Source organism: Sphaerodactylus townsendi, linkage group LG05 (genome assembly GCF_021028975.2).
Source record: "Sphaerodactylus townsendi isolate TG3544 linkage group LG05, MPM_Stown_v2.3, whole genome shotgun sequence".
Classification (NCBI taxonomy): Eukaryota; Metazoa; Chordata; class Lepidosauria; order Squamata; family Sphaerodactylidae; genus Sphaerodactylus; species Sphaerodactylus townsendi.
Window position 1 is genome coordinate 32,575,613 of NC_059429.1, and position 16,011 is coordinate 32,591,623.

Consider the following 16,011-nt stretch of genomic DNA (forward strand, 5'->3'; position numbering starts at 1 on the left):
CAAAGGTTCCACTGCTTTTAAGGTGTATAGAATTATCTGGTCGGGAGGCAGCCTTGTGCAGAAGTGCCCTTGAACTCAGTAAGGCTTTGCTCTGCATGAAGGTCCTTTGGATCAAACTGAAAAGATAGCAAGGTCAGTTCTTAACTGGTGTTTAAAAAAGAGAGCTAAAATCTGTTGCAATAGTGGATGTGTTATTTTTTCCCTTCCTCCCCCCTCCCCTTTCCATTGTGGGAGCCTTGTCCCACTGCAGTTCACACCTCCTTGATGCTCAAGCCCATTTTCATTTACTGAGAAATCAACCCATTTCATTTAAACAGGCCCTAAAATCAGGCATTATTGTGCAACCTTGCTGTTGACATGAAGACAGCTACTCGGATGTACTTCATCACAGTCTTTCATAGCAAAATGTGGAGATCTTTCCCCTATTTGAGCCTTTTGAATTGCAACACACACACACACCCATGTTCTGGATTGGGCTCACATTTCCAAATCAATTAACTTCGGATACCAGGGAAGCTACCAGAACTCTGCATGAACCAAAGCAGCTTTCATCTTTAAACAGTGAAGTGAAATCTCTATCTCTCTTCAAGGGGTTTGCACCAATGAAAGCGTTTCTGGGATTGCAGCCTAAAAGCCCTAGAGAATAAACTACTAAATGAAATGGGAGTCTTCTCCTAGGCAACTAGACAAGAGGCAAGTCACCTGTTCCCAGCGCTGCTGTCTGGGCCTCTTTGGGCTAGGGGTCTCTCTGTGGGGTTAGGGCCAGGGAGGTGGCCCCTTAGGGCAGCTCCCGGGCTTTCAGCGGCTCAGCCAAGGCCCCGCAGCGCAGCCACCTGGCTACCTTCCCCGCCACCTGAAGGGCTTTCCGCAGCCCAATGCTTGGAGGTGGCAGAGAAGAGGGGAATCCAGGGGGGGGAGATGGGCATTCTCCAAGGAGCAGCCCAGCCCAATCCCAGGAAGACCTGCAGGGGCTGGTGGCAGGTACATTCAACCTCCAGCTCTGACCGCCTAGGAAGGCCCGCAGGGGGCCAGGCAGGAAGACCAACCTCGGGGCTCAGAGGGGCAGGCGACAGGGGGTCTCTAGAATAGTCTGTGGAAGAGCTTGAGTTGTTTGGATAAGCTCCCAGGCAGAGATGGGATCCAACCAGTTCTCACCACTTCTCTAGAAGTGGTTACTGATTTTTTCTGAGTGCCGAGAAGAGGTTACTAAAGCAACCTCCCTGCCCAATAGGGACTGGAGGTGCGTGTGTGCGGCAGCACCACTGTTTGAACCCCACCACCATCGGAACCTGTTATTAAAAATTTTGGATCCCACCACTGCTCCCAGGAAAAGTGGATTTCCGGACTTGACAATGGGCTGCCTCACAATTGAAGTGCCAGCCTGAGCGAGCCAACGCAGGCCTGGAACCTGGCCAATGGAATAAGTAGGAGAGGTGCTGCCCTGCTTGGGCCATACGCGCGCCTGTGAGCAGAAGCGCCCGGAGGAGCTCGTGTGCAGTTGGTTCAGCGGCCCAAGGGAGCTGCACGTGTCCGGATAGCGGGTGGATCATCTCCTGGGAGAGCTGCCACTTCCGCAGCTTCCCGGAATGAGGACCTCAGCCCCGCCCAGTCTTGAGGTAGCCGCAGCAGGTGGCTGCTTAGGGGACAGGCCGGGGGTTCCTCTTCTTCCTGGTTGTTAAGGGGGGGAGGGCGGGGGAGGAAAGAGGCGTCTCCCGCCTATTATTAGCGATAAGTGTTAAAGAGCAGCGATCTGAAAGATTTCCAAGGGAAAGGGGCTGGCCGCGCAAACCTTTCAGCCACCGCCAGTGGGTGTTTCGCTTTAGCAGGATGATGCAGAAAAATAACCCCACCTCTTTTCCTCTCCACAATCCCGGACCATTGTTCGATCTACTTTACAAACGGGGAAACTGAGGTCTGGGCACAAATGAGTTGCTCCAGACTGCCTGGGAAGTCCATCTCAACATTTAGGATGAAATGCGGGGCGGGGGAGGGGGCAGGGGCGGGAGGAGAATCTCTCCCTCCCCCCTCCACTGCCTCCGGGTCAGTAACGCGAGGAAGCCAAACCAGTGGCGGTGGCTTCCCGTGGCCGTCCCTTTAGGGTTTCCTCGGCTGTTTCAAACTGTTACAGAAAGCAGCTCCAGTGACATCGATGGGATTTAGGAGGGGTCCCAACGGCCACTTAGGAATGAACATTTTGGTGCACCTGATTTTGGTGCACCTGATAAAACAAATGTTTCTTGCCTCCCGGAGCGGGGCTGCGCGAAACGAGTCTGCCATCATCCCTTGACGTCTCGCCAGCCATTGGATGCCTGCACCACCAAGGGATGACTGTCAAGGGCAAAGCTATAGAGGAGCAGAAAAGCGATGCTTGAAATGTCCAGGCTATTTCGGTGCTGACATTCATTCCTCGGTGCGGTGCAGAACATCTCGGGTGAATGCGCCCTTCCCCAGCTCACCAAATGATTACTGGTCCATCCATTTGACACCCGAGTCCTCTGTCGTTCTCTTTCAAGGTAGTCCCCTGGGCAAGGACCCAGTCATTACTGACCCATGCGGCTGCTGACACTATCTTTACTGTTTCGGGAAAAAAACTATATCCCACGGCTTGTTAACGCGGGATGTGGATGGAGATGCACTTTTGTGTTGCTGAGGATGACTCAAGTGAGGGACACACGTCAGGATCCAGATGAAAGTAAGCACTTCGACACCTGTTTTAGTTTTCACTTTCCTACAGGAAATCCATTTTACCAGTGCTTTATAAGTCCGGCCCGCCCTCACAGGCGCATGAACGCCTTTGCCCAGTCCCCGTGAAGGCAACCCCGTGAACGCAATTGCCCAGTCCCCGTGCCCAGTCCCCGTGCAGGCAACCGAAAGGAACAAAATCGAACCTTTTCATTTACAAGACTTGTCATGGGTGCGTGCAAGGCAATTGTTTGGACAGAAGCTGAACTTTCCTCGGTAGCTTTTACTTGCTGGTAAAGTGTGCCTGGAATGTGGACTTTGACAGCTGGCTCCTGAGCATGCTTTAGTTGGATGAAGCCAACGGGTCTCACTCCCAAGTAAGCGCTCCTAAGGCTAGGGCCCGTGCATTTGTTCAAAAGTTTGGATTTGGGATTTATACCCCACTTTTTTAACCCAAAGAGCGGCTTCACTTCCTCTCCCCACAACAGACACCTTGTAGGGAAGGTGGGGCTGAGAGAGTTTGGAGAGAATTGTGACTAGCCCCAGGTCACCCAGCAGGCTTCATGTGAGGGATAATCACACCCGGTGGTGGTGCTCCAGATTAGAGTCCACTTCTCTTAACCCTACAGTGGTTTTCCAGCTGCTGTCGATTGAGCCTGAGATCAGGTGAGCCGCATGCTACTAAATGACGCACCCTATTTTGGGATGCACCCTACTTTCTGAGGCTGCGCCTGTTTCTTGTCTGAAGAAACCCCGCGGACGACCAAGAGGCCTGGCTAAGCCGCACAGGAGTGCTGGGCGCTGGCTGTCCCTCTCCACCTGCTGGTCTACCAAGCTTAGCCTCCTCACTGGCCCGACTGCTGGCTTTGCCAAAGGGCTCGGCGGGTGAAATTATCAAGGGTCTGGAATGGGAACAAAGCAGGGCAGGGCTTGGGGGGGATTGGCCCTGATCTGTCTTGGGGGTTTGCCCTGCTCTGAAGCCCCCCACATTGAAACCGAAGGTGGGGGAGCACTCAAGTGCCAACGCGACGCCCCGCTCCCCGTTTTTGCAGGATAGCTTTGTTTGTTTTCATGCCGGCTTTCCGACGAGCTTCCGAGAGGGCCTCGGGCTCCTGGCCTGCGAGGGCGGCTGCCGGGCAAAGGGCTTGCAGGAGGGCAGGTCCCGCCAGCTTCACCTCCGGCAGGTCTGCGACAGATATTCCGCCTCCTGGCTCCGAGGGCTTCTGGCGACTGCTGTGAGCTGCTCTGGCATCAAGCCACACGGGCTGGAAGCCACCGAGGGCGCCGGAGGGGAAGAGCTGGGGGGGGGGGGGGAGGCGGTGGCATGTGGGGGTGCTGCCTGTGCGCCCTCTGAAAGGCACCTTAAGAATAGACAGCCACGTCTGGCCAGACTATCTGGATCCGATTTTAAGTTTTTTCCTTTGGGGGGGGGGGGGCGTCTAAAAAAATGCCATATCCTCACAGGAAGAAAAGTGGTACAGCCTGAAAAGCTACCACTTCAGTCCACCACCTCCCAATTTATCACGCGCGAAGTGATCTTGGGGAGAAAAACACACACACACACACACACACACACACACACACACACACACACACACACACACACACATTCCGGCGATTTGAGGATTGTTATTTCTCTCTGGGGGGTTCAAAACAAAATCAGCGCCGCACCTAACACCATCGATTTTGAAGCATCTTTTTTCTAATTTTCAGGCATTGTTGCTTTCAGAGAGAGAGAGAGAGAGAGAGAAACTGCTAAAAATACACGCACTTCTTTCCCTTCCCAGAAACTCATAACTATTTAACTCTTTCTTGCTCCACGGGTGGAACCACCGGAGCCCCACCCGTGAGAACCGACTAGTCTTCGTTTAATTATCGATGCCGCGGCGCGTAAGAAGGCGACCCAATGCAGACTAACTCACCAGGTCAGACCCGCTCCAAAATCAAGGTTGCAAAAATTGTAGCATTTTTTAAAATTGAAAAATATTAGCAGTAGTGACGTGCATATTGCCTGCAGTCTATTAACCGCCTGACAAAAAGATAAAACACACAGGACCTTGTCCCTATAGAATGAGAATAGATAATGACCCCCCCATGCCTCCTCCCCCACTGGAGACAACTCCCCACACCACTTCTTAAGTGTTCCTCTGGTTTCCTCTCCAAAAACAGCCTTTCCGTAGAAATGCGAACAAGTTGAGCATTATATCCTCCTTCTATGTAGGGGCCTGTCACACAGAGCTGGCACCGACCCAGAAATCTTTAGCAGGGCATAAAAGCGCGCAGGAGAAACTCTCCTTGCCTTCCCATCAGGAATACGGATCAAGGTCCTCCCCCCCGCCCCCAATAATCTTAGGAAAAGAATCTGATCCTAAACACCTTCATTGGGATTTTAAAAACAATAAACAAAGAAATAAACAAAATAAAGGAGCCTGTAACGGACCCGCGATATAGTGCAGAGTTTCGCCCTCAGCATTAGGCCGGTTGTCACTCTATATGGAATCTAAATTCGTACGGCAGAAATGCAGATAACCAGCGTCCCACGAGGAGCCCAGTCCCTCGGGAAGTTTGCTGCGGAAGGAGACCCGTGTCAACGAAGCAAGTGCCTGCTCCCATTCATGGAAAGGAAGGCTTCTGCGGGAGATCTTCCCCTTTACTCCGCGGCCAGCGCGCGTTCTTGGGTTCCCATTTGTGTCACCTTCGTTAGGTTTGCTTCCTCCAAGTCCCCAAGGGCATGTTTTAAAGGTGGCTTCCAGCCATCCTTTTTATTTCCCGTTTTGCTTCAGTGCATCGATGGGGGGGGGGGGGTCGCTGCTATTATCCTAAAGTCGCGACCGAGGGAGGACCCCGGGTTCTGTTTTAAAAGGTACCCATTTCGGTGGTGGGATTATGGTGGAGTCACATTCGGAATGGTGATGCGATTCGCTTTTGGAATCATATCAGGTTTGGACTGGGATTTCTCCTTTTTTAAAAAACATGTTTGGTTTCCAACTGAGAGAGGAAGCGTCCTCCGAGTGTTCTGCGTTGCCTTGTAGTTGACCAGGCGAGGTCTCTTCCACACATCCGTGAATCAGATCAGATCAAGTTGACACTGGATCTGGGTAAGACGGGGGACACACACACACACACACAACAGTGGGAAGGCTTTAGAGATCTCATAGCAATAGTGATCCCCCTTTTCTAAAAATAAAAATCACAATCTAAAAACCCAGGCGCTTTTCGAGCAGAAAAGGAGCATGCAAGAATAGGGCTGGGGCATATAAATAAATGGGACCCAGGCTAGCCGAAGGGAGTCTCCAGGCGAGGCAACGCCAGGATCCAGCGACGGGGGCGTGTGTGGGGTATGTGTGTGTCTGCTGGTGGGTTTCAGGCATCCCTGGCTTTCAATCTTGCTCCCCTCTCCGCCACTTTCCTTCACCGACTCCTGCCAGGGCGCTGATCAAGAAGATAACAGCGTGGCAGCTTCGCAGGCAGGCGATGGTTTTTCCGTTCGTGCGGTTTAAAGAAAGATTTCCCCTCCCGCTGGCATATTCTAGTGAGAAAGGTAAACAGGAAATAAATAAAACGAGCGTGGTACCGTCTTTGCCCAGAGGTGAGAGGTTAGAGAGTCTCGACGTCAGTTCCATGGAAAGGTGTCCTACAGGTAGGTGGGGAGAGAAAGGAGGGGGAAAGAGAAAATCCCTCTTCTCTACCCCCACCCACCCAAGCAGCTTGTTTATTTTAATTCAGGTGAGGAAGCCTTCGCTAGAAACAACGAGGACCATCCTCCATCCCTCGGTTGCATCACCGCCTCTCCCACCCCACCCCCCAACCCATCCCCTTCATTACTCATTAAGGAGGAACTAGTTGGGGTGGGGGGACACACAAACACACACCCCTTGCTAAGTTATTCAGGTAAGCTGCAGCCTTCGTCCTCCTCCCTTTCAGATGGGTGGATCTCAGAGTAGCCATGCCAAACAAGCCCCTTCCCGCCCCTACCCCCCCAGGTTCCTTCTCCTCCAGTGAGCTCCTATCCGGACCAGGCTGCGGAGAGGAGGGGGGGGCTGGCGCCTTCTCCCAGAGGGGCTCTGTTCTTCACCTGCGGGGAAGCATCGGGCTGGCCAAACGGATGTTTCGTTCTTGGCTTCGAGAACCGGGCTGTGTCCGCTCCCCGCCCCCTCTTCGTTCCGCTGTCCGCCTGCCGAAATCGGGTCATCTCGACGGCGAGTGCGGCGGTCCTTGCCTGGATCGCAGTCGGGCTGTCAACACAATGAACGGTGCCATTAGCTCATTAGCAGAGCGCACAGCCTGAGCCGCTTCGTGCCTTCCAGACCCTTGTAGGGCCAGAGGTTTCTGTCTTCTCCTGTAAAAAAAATCTTTCTTTCTCCCTTTCTCTCTCCCCCCCCCCCCCCCGCCCCGCTCCCACCCGTCTATGGACCAGAGTCCAGAAGCCAACCGAGCCCCGCCTGGGATCGGCGCTTTTATGCACGGTTGGAAGGGGCGCTTCTGGAGCGAAATCCCTGCTTCCATCGCGGAGCCGGAGGCTCCAGACTTTGAGCCTGGTTTCGGAGGTTTCTCCCGGTCCCCTTTTCACAGGTTTTCAAAGAGGCGGTAGAAAGAAAGCCCAGCCTGCCGAGAGCCGGAGAGCGCTGCAGTGCGGGTAGTTTTTACATTCTTTTATTCCGAAATGGAAAGGAAGCGAGAGACTGGCCCCAAAGGTAGTCACGGCCTCAAAGATACTGCTCGGTGCTTGAATGTGGTGCTTAAAAGATATGTGCATCTCGCGCCTAAATAGCCTAGATCTATTTTTTTTAAAGTTCTCCTGGTTTGCACATTCTGGGGCTTCATTTTGCCGTTTACACCAGTTTGGGGAGGGGGGTTTGAAAGCCGCATGTTGCTCAGTGTGCTGGGAAGGTCGTTCTGCCAAGAGCGAGAGGCGAGGAGGCTCCCAGGTCAGGGTCCATCTCAGCCTTTGGGGAGTGCGCCAGTGCCGGGAGAGGGGCGGGGGAGAAGCCGCCCGTCCTCCTGGGCATCGGACTTGGGACACAGCGTCCATGATCGAAGGCACCGCGTGTAGACGGGCACGCTAGACGTGCTGCCCTGGAGGTTTCGACATCGGATCACCCCTAACATGATCACCTCGGAAAGGCCCTGCCCTGAAACGGGGTGGGGGTGGGGTGGAGGTGGAAGATGGCGAGTTTTCGCGAGTTTTTTAACAGTCGCCAGAAAGAGCGAAGATGTCAGTGTAAACCCACCCCCACCCCCCTTCACAAAGCCGACGCCTGCAGGCCGGGCTCCCCCCCCCCCCGGAGCGGGGCCACTTTCCAGGAAGAGCACCGGAGACAAGCAAACGATGCTGGGCCCGCTGGGCCGCCTCCTACTCCCCACTCCCCCCCCCCCCAAAAAAAATCAGTTTTGGCCCATGGGTGAATGTGCCCGGGAGTCCTGTTGTCCTGGAGCCCCAGGCAGGCCCCCTTCGCGCTGCAGGGGGTTTCAGACCGGCGCCTGTGCTGAAAGGGCAGCCCTGGTTGCCTCCTGCCCCGCCACGAAATCTGCCTGGGGAGCCACTTCTGGCGCTTCTGGCCGTTCACTGGTTCTCCTCGCCGGCTGGGTCGCCAGAGCCGCCGGGAAGCCCTTCACCTGGCGGGGGTGCGCTGTCGGCCCCAGCCCGCCCTCGCCTTTCGCCCTCGCCCTCGGCCCCCGCAAAAGACTTCCTCGCCCGGCAGCAGCCACGCCTGAAAACTCCGGCCCGTCGCTCCGTGCACTCGGCAACTTGGTGCCTGGTGCTGCAAAACAGACTTTCCGCGCCCATTCCTGACCCTGGTGACACCGCTCGGCCTCCCCCTTTGCGCCTTGCAGGCTCTCTCCCCGCCACCTTGTCCAGCCATGAAGCCTGTTCCGAGTCAGGGCGCGATGGTGGGCGGCGGGGTCCCGGAGCCAGACGGTGGGTTCAGGCAAACGAAAATGAAGCCGTCTGGTATTTCTTCCAGGCTTTTTGCAGGGCAGGCGTTTCTCCTCCACAACCCACCGCTAACGTACCCAGGGCGGGAGTGGGGGCTCTTCCTTTGAATGGGCGCTTCTGGCCCTCAGCTAAATCTTCTACAGTCGTGGTCTTTCTAGCTGCCCAAAAAGCATGAAAGTTTGACCGGAAAGTTCGTGTTCTCGGTCAGGGCTGCAGAAAATGCCGAGGCGACCCTTCCTCTCTAGACCAAGAGAAGCCCGAGCAAGCGATGCCGCGCGCCTATCACTTGCAAGCCCGGCTGGCCCCTCTCCATTCCGGCCCACTGACTTCCCTGGACGTTGGGATAGAAGCTATCCAGGCTGGCTGGAGAACCTCAGAGAAGACCTTGCGAGGAAAAGCAGCTTCGACAGCCAGTGAGGCCGTTTAGGTATAAAGGGCCAGTTTTCAGGTCTGGTTGGTTAGGTGACCAGAGACTGGCAGAGCAGTTTTATGATTAAAATTTATGATCTATTATTATCTCCCTTACCAATCCCAAGAGCCCAGAATGGGGTACGATGTGGAACATCCTGCTTTCGAAGCTATGCGTGTGACTTGAAGGGGGCATTGGCCTTTGGGAGCGCCTCATTCATTCACAACACCCTCAAGAGTAGGCGCAGAAGGCCAGGCGGATGACTCCTCCTCACCCTCTCCTTCCTTCGCCTCCCCCACCCACCTCCCTCGTCGAAATATCCGGCCAAAGCTGGGGCCCTCTGAAATCCCCTCGATTTCAGGAGGCCACCTTGAAGCACGTGCCCGACTCTCCGACAGGAACCAAACCCAGAGATGGAGCGCCTGCCCTGTAGTAGAACGTGGGCTGTGCCTGGAGCTTTGGACCTGCCCTGCAGGCTCCGCCCCCTCCCCAGGAAAAGCCTCTTGTGATGGAGAAGGGGACAGCCAAGGAAAGTTGTCCAATGACCCAAGACCAGACTCCCCGCCGTTTCCTAAGGCCCAGTGGGAAGAGGAACTGGAAGGAAGGAGGGAGGGAGGGAGTTTTGGACGGGGGGAGTGAAACCAGCTCAAGGAAACTTCCTGGCGAGACTTTTCGAGACCGAGCACCCAATTTGCAACCCAAAACCCACTTATTTATCACAGTGCCAACAGGCAATTTAACCTGAATACTGAGGTTTTAGTTTAGGGAAAACAGTTGGCTCCGAGGCGCACGTTACTCGGGAGTAAGCTTGGTGAAGCAACCGTGCAACACTTCGAATGGGTGAATCAGGACCCTAGGAGGGTTTACTCAGTAGCAAGCCTCATTGCCAGCAACCAAGCTTACTCCCAGGTAAAGGATTGTGCCCACCCAGCCTAGATGTGTGTGTGTGTGTGGGGGGGTGATTTTCCGCCCCCCCCCCACATGATGAACTCTGTGCACCAGTGCCCACAAAAAGGGCTCTGAGTGCCACCTCTGGCACCCGTGCCATAGGTTCGCCACCACTGGATTAGGAGAACTGCAGCTCTCCTACAAGGCGGCTTGGATTGGTGTTCTATGACATTCATTCTCTCTTCATTCCCTTCCCCAGACACCAAAGACCTCTGCTGCTGGCACGAGCGGACTGCAGTGGGCTCACCCCCAGAATTCTCAGTTCGGTTCCACTGATACCCAGTTCGCCCAGAGAGAAGGCGGCAAGAGCTGGCGGTCAAGCGCGAAGGAGGACCGGCCGCGGGGGCATCAAGAACCAGCGAAATGGGCGGGGTCTCGGGGCGGGGTGGGGCTTGGCGCTGCTGGGTCCAGGCCCAGCTCCTTTCCAAAGGCCCGGCCCGGTGATCCTCTGGCTTCTCCCGACTCCAGGCTATGCGGAGCTGCCCTGCCTCTTGGGAGCGCGGCTCTCCCGGGGACAAGCAACTATCTCGAGGGGTCCCCTGTGCTTCCTACCCGGAGCCATTCAAAAGAGCTGCGTACTAGAAAGGGATGCCTTCGGAAAACGCCTCTCCGCTCCAGTGTCGTCCGCGAGTCCCAGCAACACACGGCCCAAGAGCCCGATGAGCCAGGTGTCCTTCAGCGACTCTTCCCCCCCCCCCAACTTGCCTCTTCATTTCCAAGCAGACCCCCCCCCCCCGGCTCATCAAACCCCCTCCTTCTGCACATTACAAACGCTGACGCTCCTCGGCTGTTGGGTCAGAGACCCGCATGTGTGCCATTTTATGAACTCGGGACGAAAGCCACCCAAATAGCCTAGTCCAGCGCTGAGCCCGATCGCCCGCTTCTTTTCCTCCACCCCACAGGACAGGGGACTCCCGCTCTTCTGTGCAAGGCCAGCCTGTCCTCCGCTCCCGCGCTGGGCCTTGGCTGCTGGGAGTCAGGGCAGAAGAGGCTAGACGGCTCTGCCAAAGGGAAGGCACCGGACCCCCCGACGGCGTCGCTCTCCCGTTTTGTTTTGGTTCTGTGTTCTCTGTTCGACTCGAGATTTCTCCCCTAATTACATGACTGACAATAAATAGAAGTCCTGCTGTTCTTCCTTCTCGTGTGCCAACAGAAAGAGAGAATTTGATTTTTAACAAATCCTAGAAAGTTTACTGCACTTAAAACTATATGGGTTTTTTGGGGGGGCGGCGGTTTGACTTTCTTTTTTTAGGCCGATTGCACCTGCAACTTATCTGGACCCCCCCTCCCCCCAGTGCCTTTTAACTGTGCAAAATGTGTCTCGCCTCTTCCCATCAGTTCTTTAGCAGGAAAGTGGAGGGAAGGGTGGAGTGAAGGTTAAGGAATCACACAGAGCTCTGGGGTAGAGGTGTCTAAAGGGAGCGAAAGAATGGTAACCTCCGGGTTTTTAGTCAGCGTCAGGAAACGCGAGTGGGGAGCGAAGGTCTGTAATGTGAAAGGCACAGAGGAAGGGAAAAAATAAAGTGGGGGGGGGGCGGCGGTTTTCAGTTGTCCGAACATGTAACCTAATAGAATTTAAAGGGAATGAAACTTAAAGAATCAGTAGTTGTCACTGAACAAGGGGAGCGAGCTGGTTGGAGTAGCAGGTTTTCGAATTACACGGAAACCTTCGTTCTGGCCTGGAAACAAAAGCGCTGTGCAACTCGGAAACTCGCTCTTTTATCCAATGAAGGGACCCCTCTGAATCACGTGAGATCTGCTTTGTAAAGAAAGAAATAATGAGGTCCACAATGAATCCCACCTCTAGCCAAACCACAGGCTCCCAAACAAGTTGATCAGTTTCCTTCCTTCCTTCCTTCCTTCCTTCCTTCCTTCCTTCCTTCCTTCCTTCCTTCCTTCCTTCCTTCCTTCCTTCCTTCCTTCCTTCCTTCCTTCCTTCCTTCCTTCCTTCCTTCCTTCCCTGGCTGTTAACAATAGGAAAGAATATTTTTTGTCCCATTAATCTCAGAAATTCCGGAACCCAACGAATTGCACGCTGGAATCTTTGAGTAATAAGACGCAGGAAAGACTCTTGCGGGACGTTCTGGCACCCCGCAAACTCCAAGGAGGGGCTCCCCCCTCCCTCTAAATACGGGGAAGTATTTCGCGGGGTTGCCTGAGCAAACTGACGTCCCCCCACCCACTTTCCAGGCAGCCTGCTTCAAACTAGCGGCCCGCGGTCTCCATCTCATCCTTCCCTTTGGGAAAGCATCAACCTGGTGCTTTTTACATGACAGCAACTTAGTGTTAGGGTCAGTTTGCGAAGGGAGCCGGCTGGCCACATGTAGCCAGGGATCGAATCGAGACCAAAGAGAAGCCTCGGCCTCGATCCGCGGAGCCCTGGCGAGCCAACCCTACGGAGGCTACTCGGTGGCTCAGCTCCCGGAATTTCAGCCTCCTTCACCGGCTGGATCGTGCCCTGAACTTTGCCAAATCCCTCCCCGGGCTGATCAGCAGCTTCCCGCGCCGCCAAAATTCATTCACACCCGTCCCTCGGGGGTTCTCCCCGCCCCCTCCCCTTCCCATTGTTAAAAAGCGGTGAACTTGAGGAGTGAACGCCGGGCAGGGATTTAGGAAAGAGGGAGGGGCGGGCGAGCGGGGGGGCAGGACTGCAGTCTGGGCCCGCAGGCCGGTCCCCTCGAGGCAGCGGGCAGCTTTTCCCCCTTCCTGGAGGGTGGAAGGGGGGGTCTCAACCTCTCCCCCCTCCCAGGAATATTTGTCGCCGCTTGCCCATCACCGTGGGGGCTGAGAGGAGTTTGACAGCTCTTTGTTGTCTGTGTAAGGAGGGGGGGGGGACACCGGTGGCAGCTCCTGGGCGCGGACTCCTCCCCCTGAATTACCCCAAATGGGTTGGCTTTCCTCGCCAACAAATTGGACACAGCTCCGGCAAGCTTCACTCCCAAATCCAACCTAGAGGCAACTGGGAACTTTTCGAGGCACCGGGAACCGCAGCTTATTTGCCGCTATCGATTGTTCCTTTTCTTTTTTCCAAATACCGCCCCCCCTCCCCGAATCCTGCTCGGCTGGGCTTGATATCCTTGCAAAAGAGGGAGAGGAAAAAGAAGAAGAAGAAGAGGTCGGCGTAGGACTGGCTTGCACTGGGCCGGCTGCGTCTGGCGGCTCTTTCCCCCCCACTCTTCCTTTCTTTCCTTCTTTCTTTCTCTCTCTTTTCTCTTTCTTTCTCCCTGTTTCTAGCGCAGCCCGCTGCAAAGCCCAGCCCGGACAGACCCCCGTGAGCTCACTGCGGCGCTTCCCTCTTCGCGACCCGCCCGGCTGGGGTTTGCTCCGGGCGCCCGCCCGCCTCGCCAAGAAGAAGAAGTCCGAGCCTTGCGCTCCCGGCGGGGGGAGCCCCCTCGGCCCGCCCGCCCGCCGTCCCCCCGGAGCCTTTGCGGGCTCTCCCCCTGGGCGCGCCGCTTCGGATGCTCTGACTCGAGACTCTGGGGCCCGTATATGGAAATAGTGGGGTGCCGAGCCGAAGGAAACGCGTGTCCCTTCCGTCCGCCAGCCATGCTGTTCCACGGCATCTCCGGAGGCCACATCCAAGGCATCATGGAGGAGATGGAGAGGCGCTCCAAGTCCGAGTCGCGGCTGGCCAAAGCCGGGCAGTTGAACGGCAGGGAAGCGGTAAGGCCGGGCGGACCGGGGAGGCTGCCGGCGGAGGCGGGAGCGGGAGCCAGGCCTCCGGGGACTGGGCTGGCGGAGGGGAAGGGCATGCCACTCTCCGCAAGTCGGGTGGAGCAGTTTCCCTTCGGATAGAAAAAAAACCCATCCGGTCCCAACTCCAGGGTTGAGATTACGTCGGTCTTTTCCAAAATGAAAGCATCCAAAAGGCTCCAAGGCCGACCCACTCCATGCAGCGGGACTTTCTCCCCGGCGAAGCGCAAGGGTGGATCAGAGGCAGCCGCCTTTGGCCCCTCTCGTTTTTTCCCTGATGACCAAAAACAAACAGGAGAATCCAGGCGATGACGCGCTTCTAAATTGTTGCTTTTGGAGCGGGGTGTGTGTGTGTGTGTCACGCTGAATTCAGTGATACCTGCTTCCAAGTAAATATGCTTCACCCCGAGTTACAGTTCCCCCTGATCTCTAGCACACATTTTATTTATTTATTTATTTATACTTTGGGCTTCTAGACCGCCCCATCCCCGAGGGGCTCTGGGCGGTGAAATTAGTGGGGCGATAAAATGGTTAAAGTTGGCCCGATTATGCCGCGAATGTTTTAAAACCCTTCGTCCAGACTCCATTCTAAATAAACAAGGATGTCAGTTTATTGGCTCACAGTTTAAGTAACGTTACTTTGAGGGAGGGTTAGTTCTTGACTCTCCAAAAGGGCGGCAACCCCCTAATAATTACTAAGACTTAGTACCTAGACCTAGAAAGCCATCATGACTTACTTCCGAGTAAATCTCCTGAACTAGAGTGGTTCAGAACTCGGAAAAGTGTTTAGGATTGGAAACTAGCAAGACTGGCGTTAGGGGAAGGGTCCCTCTCCGGAGCAGAGTAATTTGGGCTTTGGCCTTATTTTACCTGTTTGTTTACCCTTTACCCGATCACCGCATCTGCATCTGAAACCCATCCCTGAACTGCAGTCCTGAAAGCAGCAGCTTCAAGCGACTTACTTCCGAAGAAGCATCTTTCCTTTAAAAAGTTTTCAAGTCCAGATTGCTATCAATAAAAAACAAATATGGCAAGGAAAGATTTCCTATTTAAAAAACCAAATAATTCATTGGGGGAGGGGAATGTTCTTAGATGCAGATTTTTCGCTTCAGTCCTTTATACTCTACTTTATAGAAAGTAAAGTACTTTATACTCTGTGTCTCCAAATGTTAGTCATAACGTAAGGTCGGGGAAATCGCTTTTAAAGAAAATAGCGAAGGGCAGGGTTCAAAAGCAGGATAAATAAATATGTAATCCAATAATTTTATCCTCCCCCACCCCATCTCCGGAAATGATTCTAATACCTAGTGATCTGAAGTGGAATCATATCTAGCATGCTCAAAGAGACACGGGGAAAGAATCCTCCCTTTGAGAGAGAGAGAGAGAGAGAGAGAGAGAAAGAAAGAAAGAAAGAAAGAAAGAAAGAAAGAAAGAAAGAAAGAAAGAAAGAAAGAAAGAAAGAAAGAAAGTTTCCCCCTCCCCCTTAAATCCCAGAGCTTCCGTTGGGCACCCCAGTCAATGCACATCCCCAGGAAAGGCCTGGAGAAAGTTCAGCTTCGCCTCTTTGAACTGGCCTCTTTCCTCCACCGCCCTGAAGAAGAGACCAAGTTCATTCGGAGGGGGTTCGCTGGACCCGCAAACTGCACCCCCCCCCCTTTGCTGCGGGGAGCGGGAGAGAAACCAGTCCTCTGGTCTGTGTGGAGCTACTGGAAGGGGATTCTTTCGCCTCCTTTTAATCCGCAAGGTGTTTACAGGCGCTTTCTCACACATGGCGCTTTCTCTCCGCTCCCTCCTCTGCGATTTTCAAAAGAGAAACTTTGAAAGAGAAAAAAAAAAACCCTCTCCGGATTTTAATAGGCCATTGTGGACCTGGGGGGAAAAACCAGAGCTTTTCCGCCTTCCTTGTTAATGGAATTTTAGATGAAAAATCCGGCGAGAGGGAGCTTTACACACAGCCCTAGTTGCTGCTGCTGTTGTTGTTGTTGTTGTGTAAGGGCAGCAAAAGGACACTTGAAGTGAACCCTGCTCCAAGAACTGCCACTTCCCCGCCCTTTTAAGCATCGGATCCCGTCCCCTCGCAGTGCGGTCCAGATCAGGGACGCCAGGCCCAGCCGAACCATGCACAGAAAAACGCCCCGGGATCGGACTGGGTTTCTGCTGGAGGACTTCGGCTTGCAGTTTGATCCTGCGCCGAGTTTACTCGGCTGCAAAGCCCAGTCAATTCGGGGGCGCTTCCTGCCGAGTTCGGTGCTCTGCAGCCCCGACAGCCCTGCCATGGTTGGGGTGAGGTGAGGATGTTGTTTCGAAAAGTTCCTCCTCCCTCCTCCTCCTGGGTTACCGA

At 54.5% G+C, this 16,011-nt stretch overlaps 1 protein-coding gene across 3 annotated transcripts in view; it reads left to right on the plus strand.

Annotated features, from left to right (window-relative positions):
* Nucleotides 1–12,622: 12,622 nt before the first annotated feature.
* LHX9 (LIM homeobox 9) overlaps nt 12,623–16,011 on the plus strand; it is a 31,555-nt gene continuing 28,166 nt past the window's right edge. The window contains exon 1 of one of the 3 annotated variants that reach the window (XM_048496351.1): nt 12,623–13,640. In XM_048496351.1, the coding sequence (XP_048352308.1) occupies nt 13,467–13,640 (174 nt within the window). In that variant the 5' untranslated portion in view covers nt 12,623–13,466. The remainder of the gene's footprint in view (nt 13,641–16,011) is intronic. The other 2 variants (XM_048496349.1, XM_048496352.1) reach the window with 2 other exon arrangements.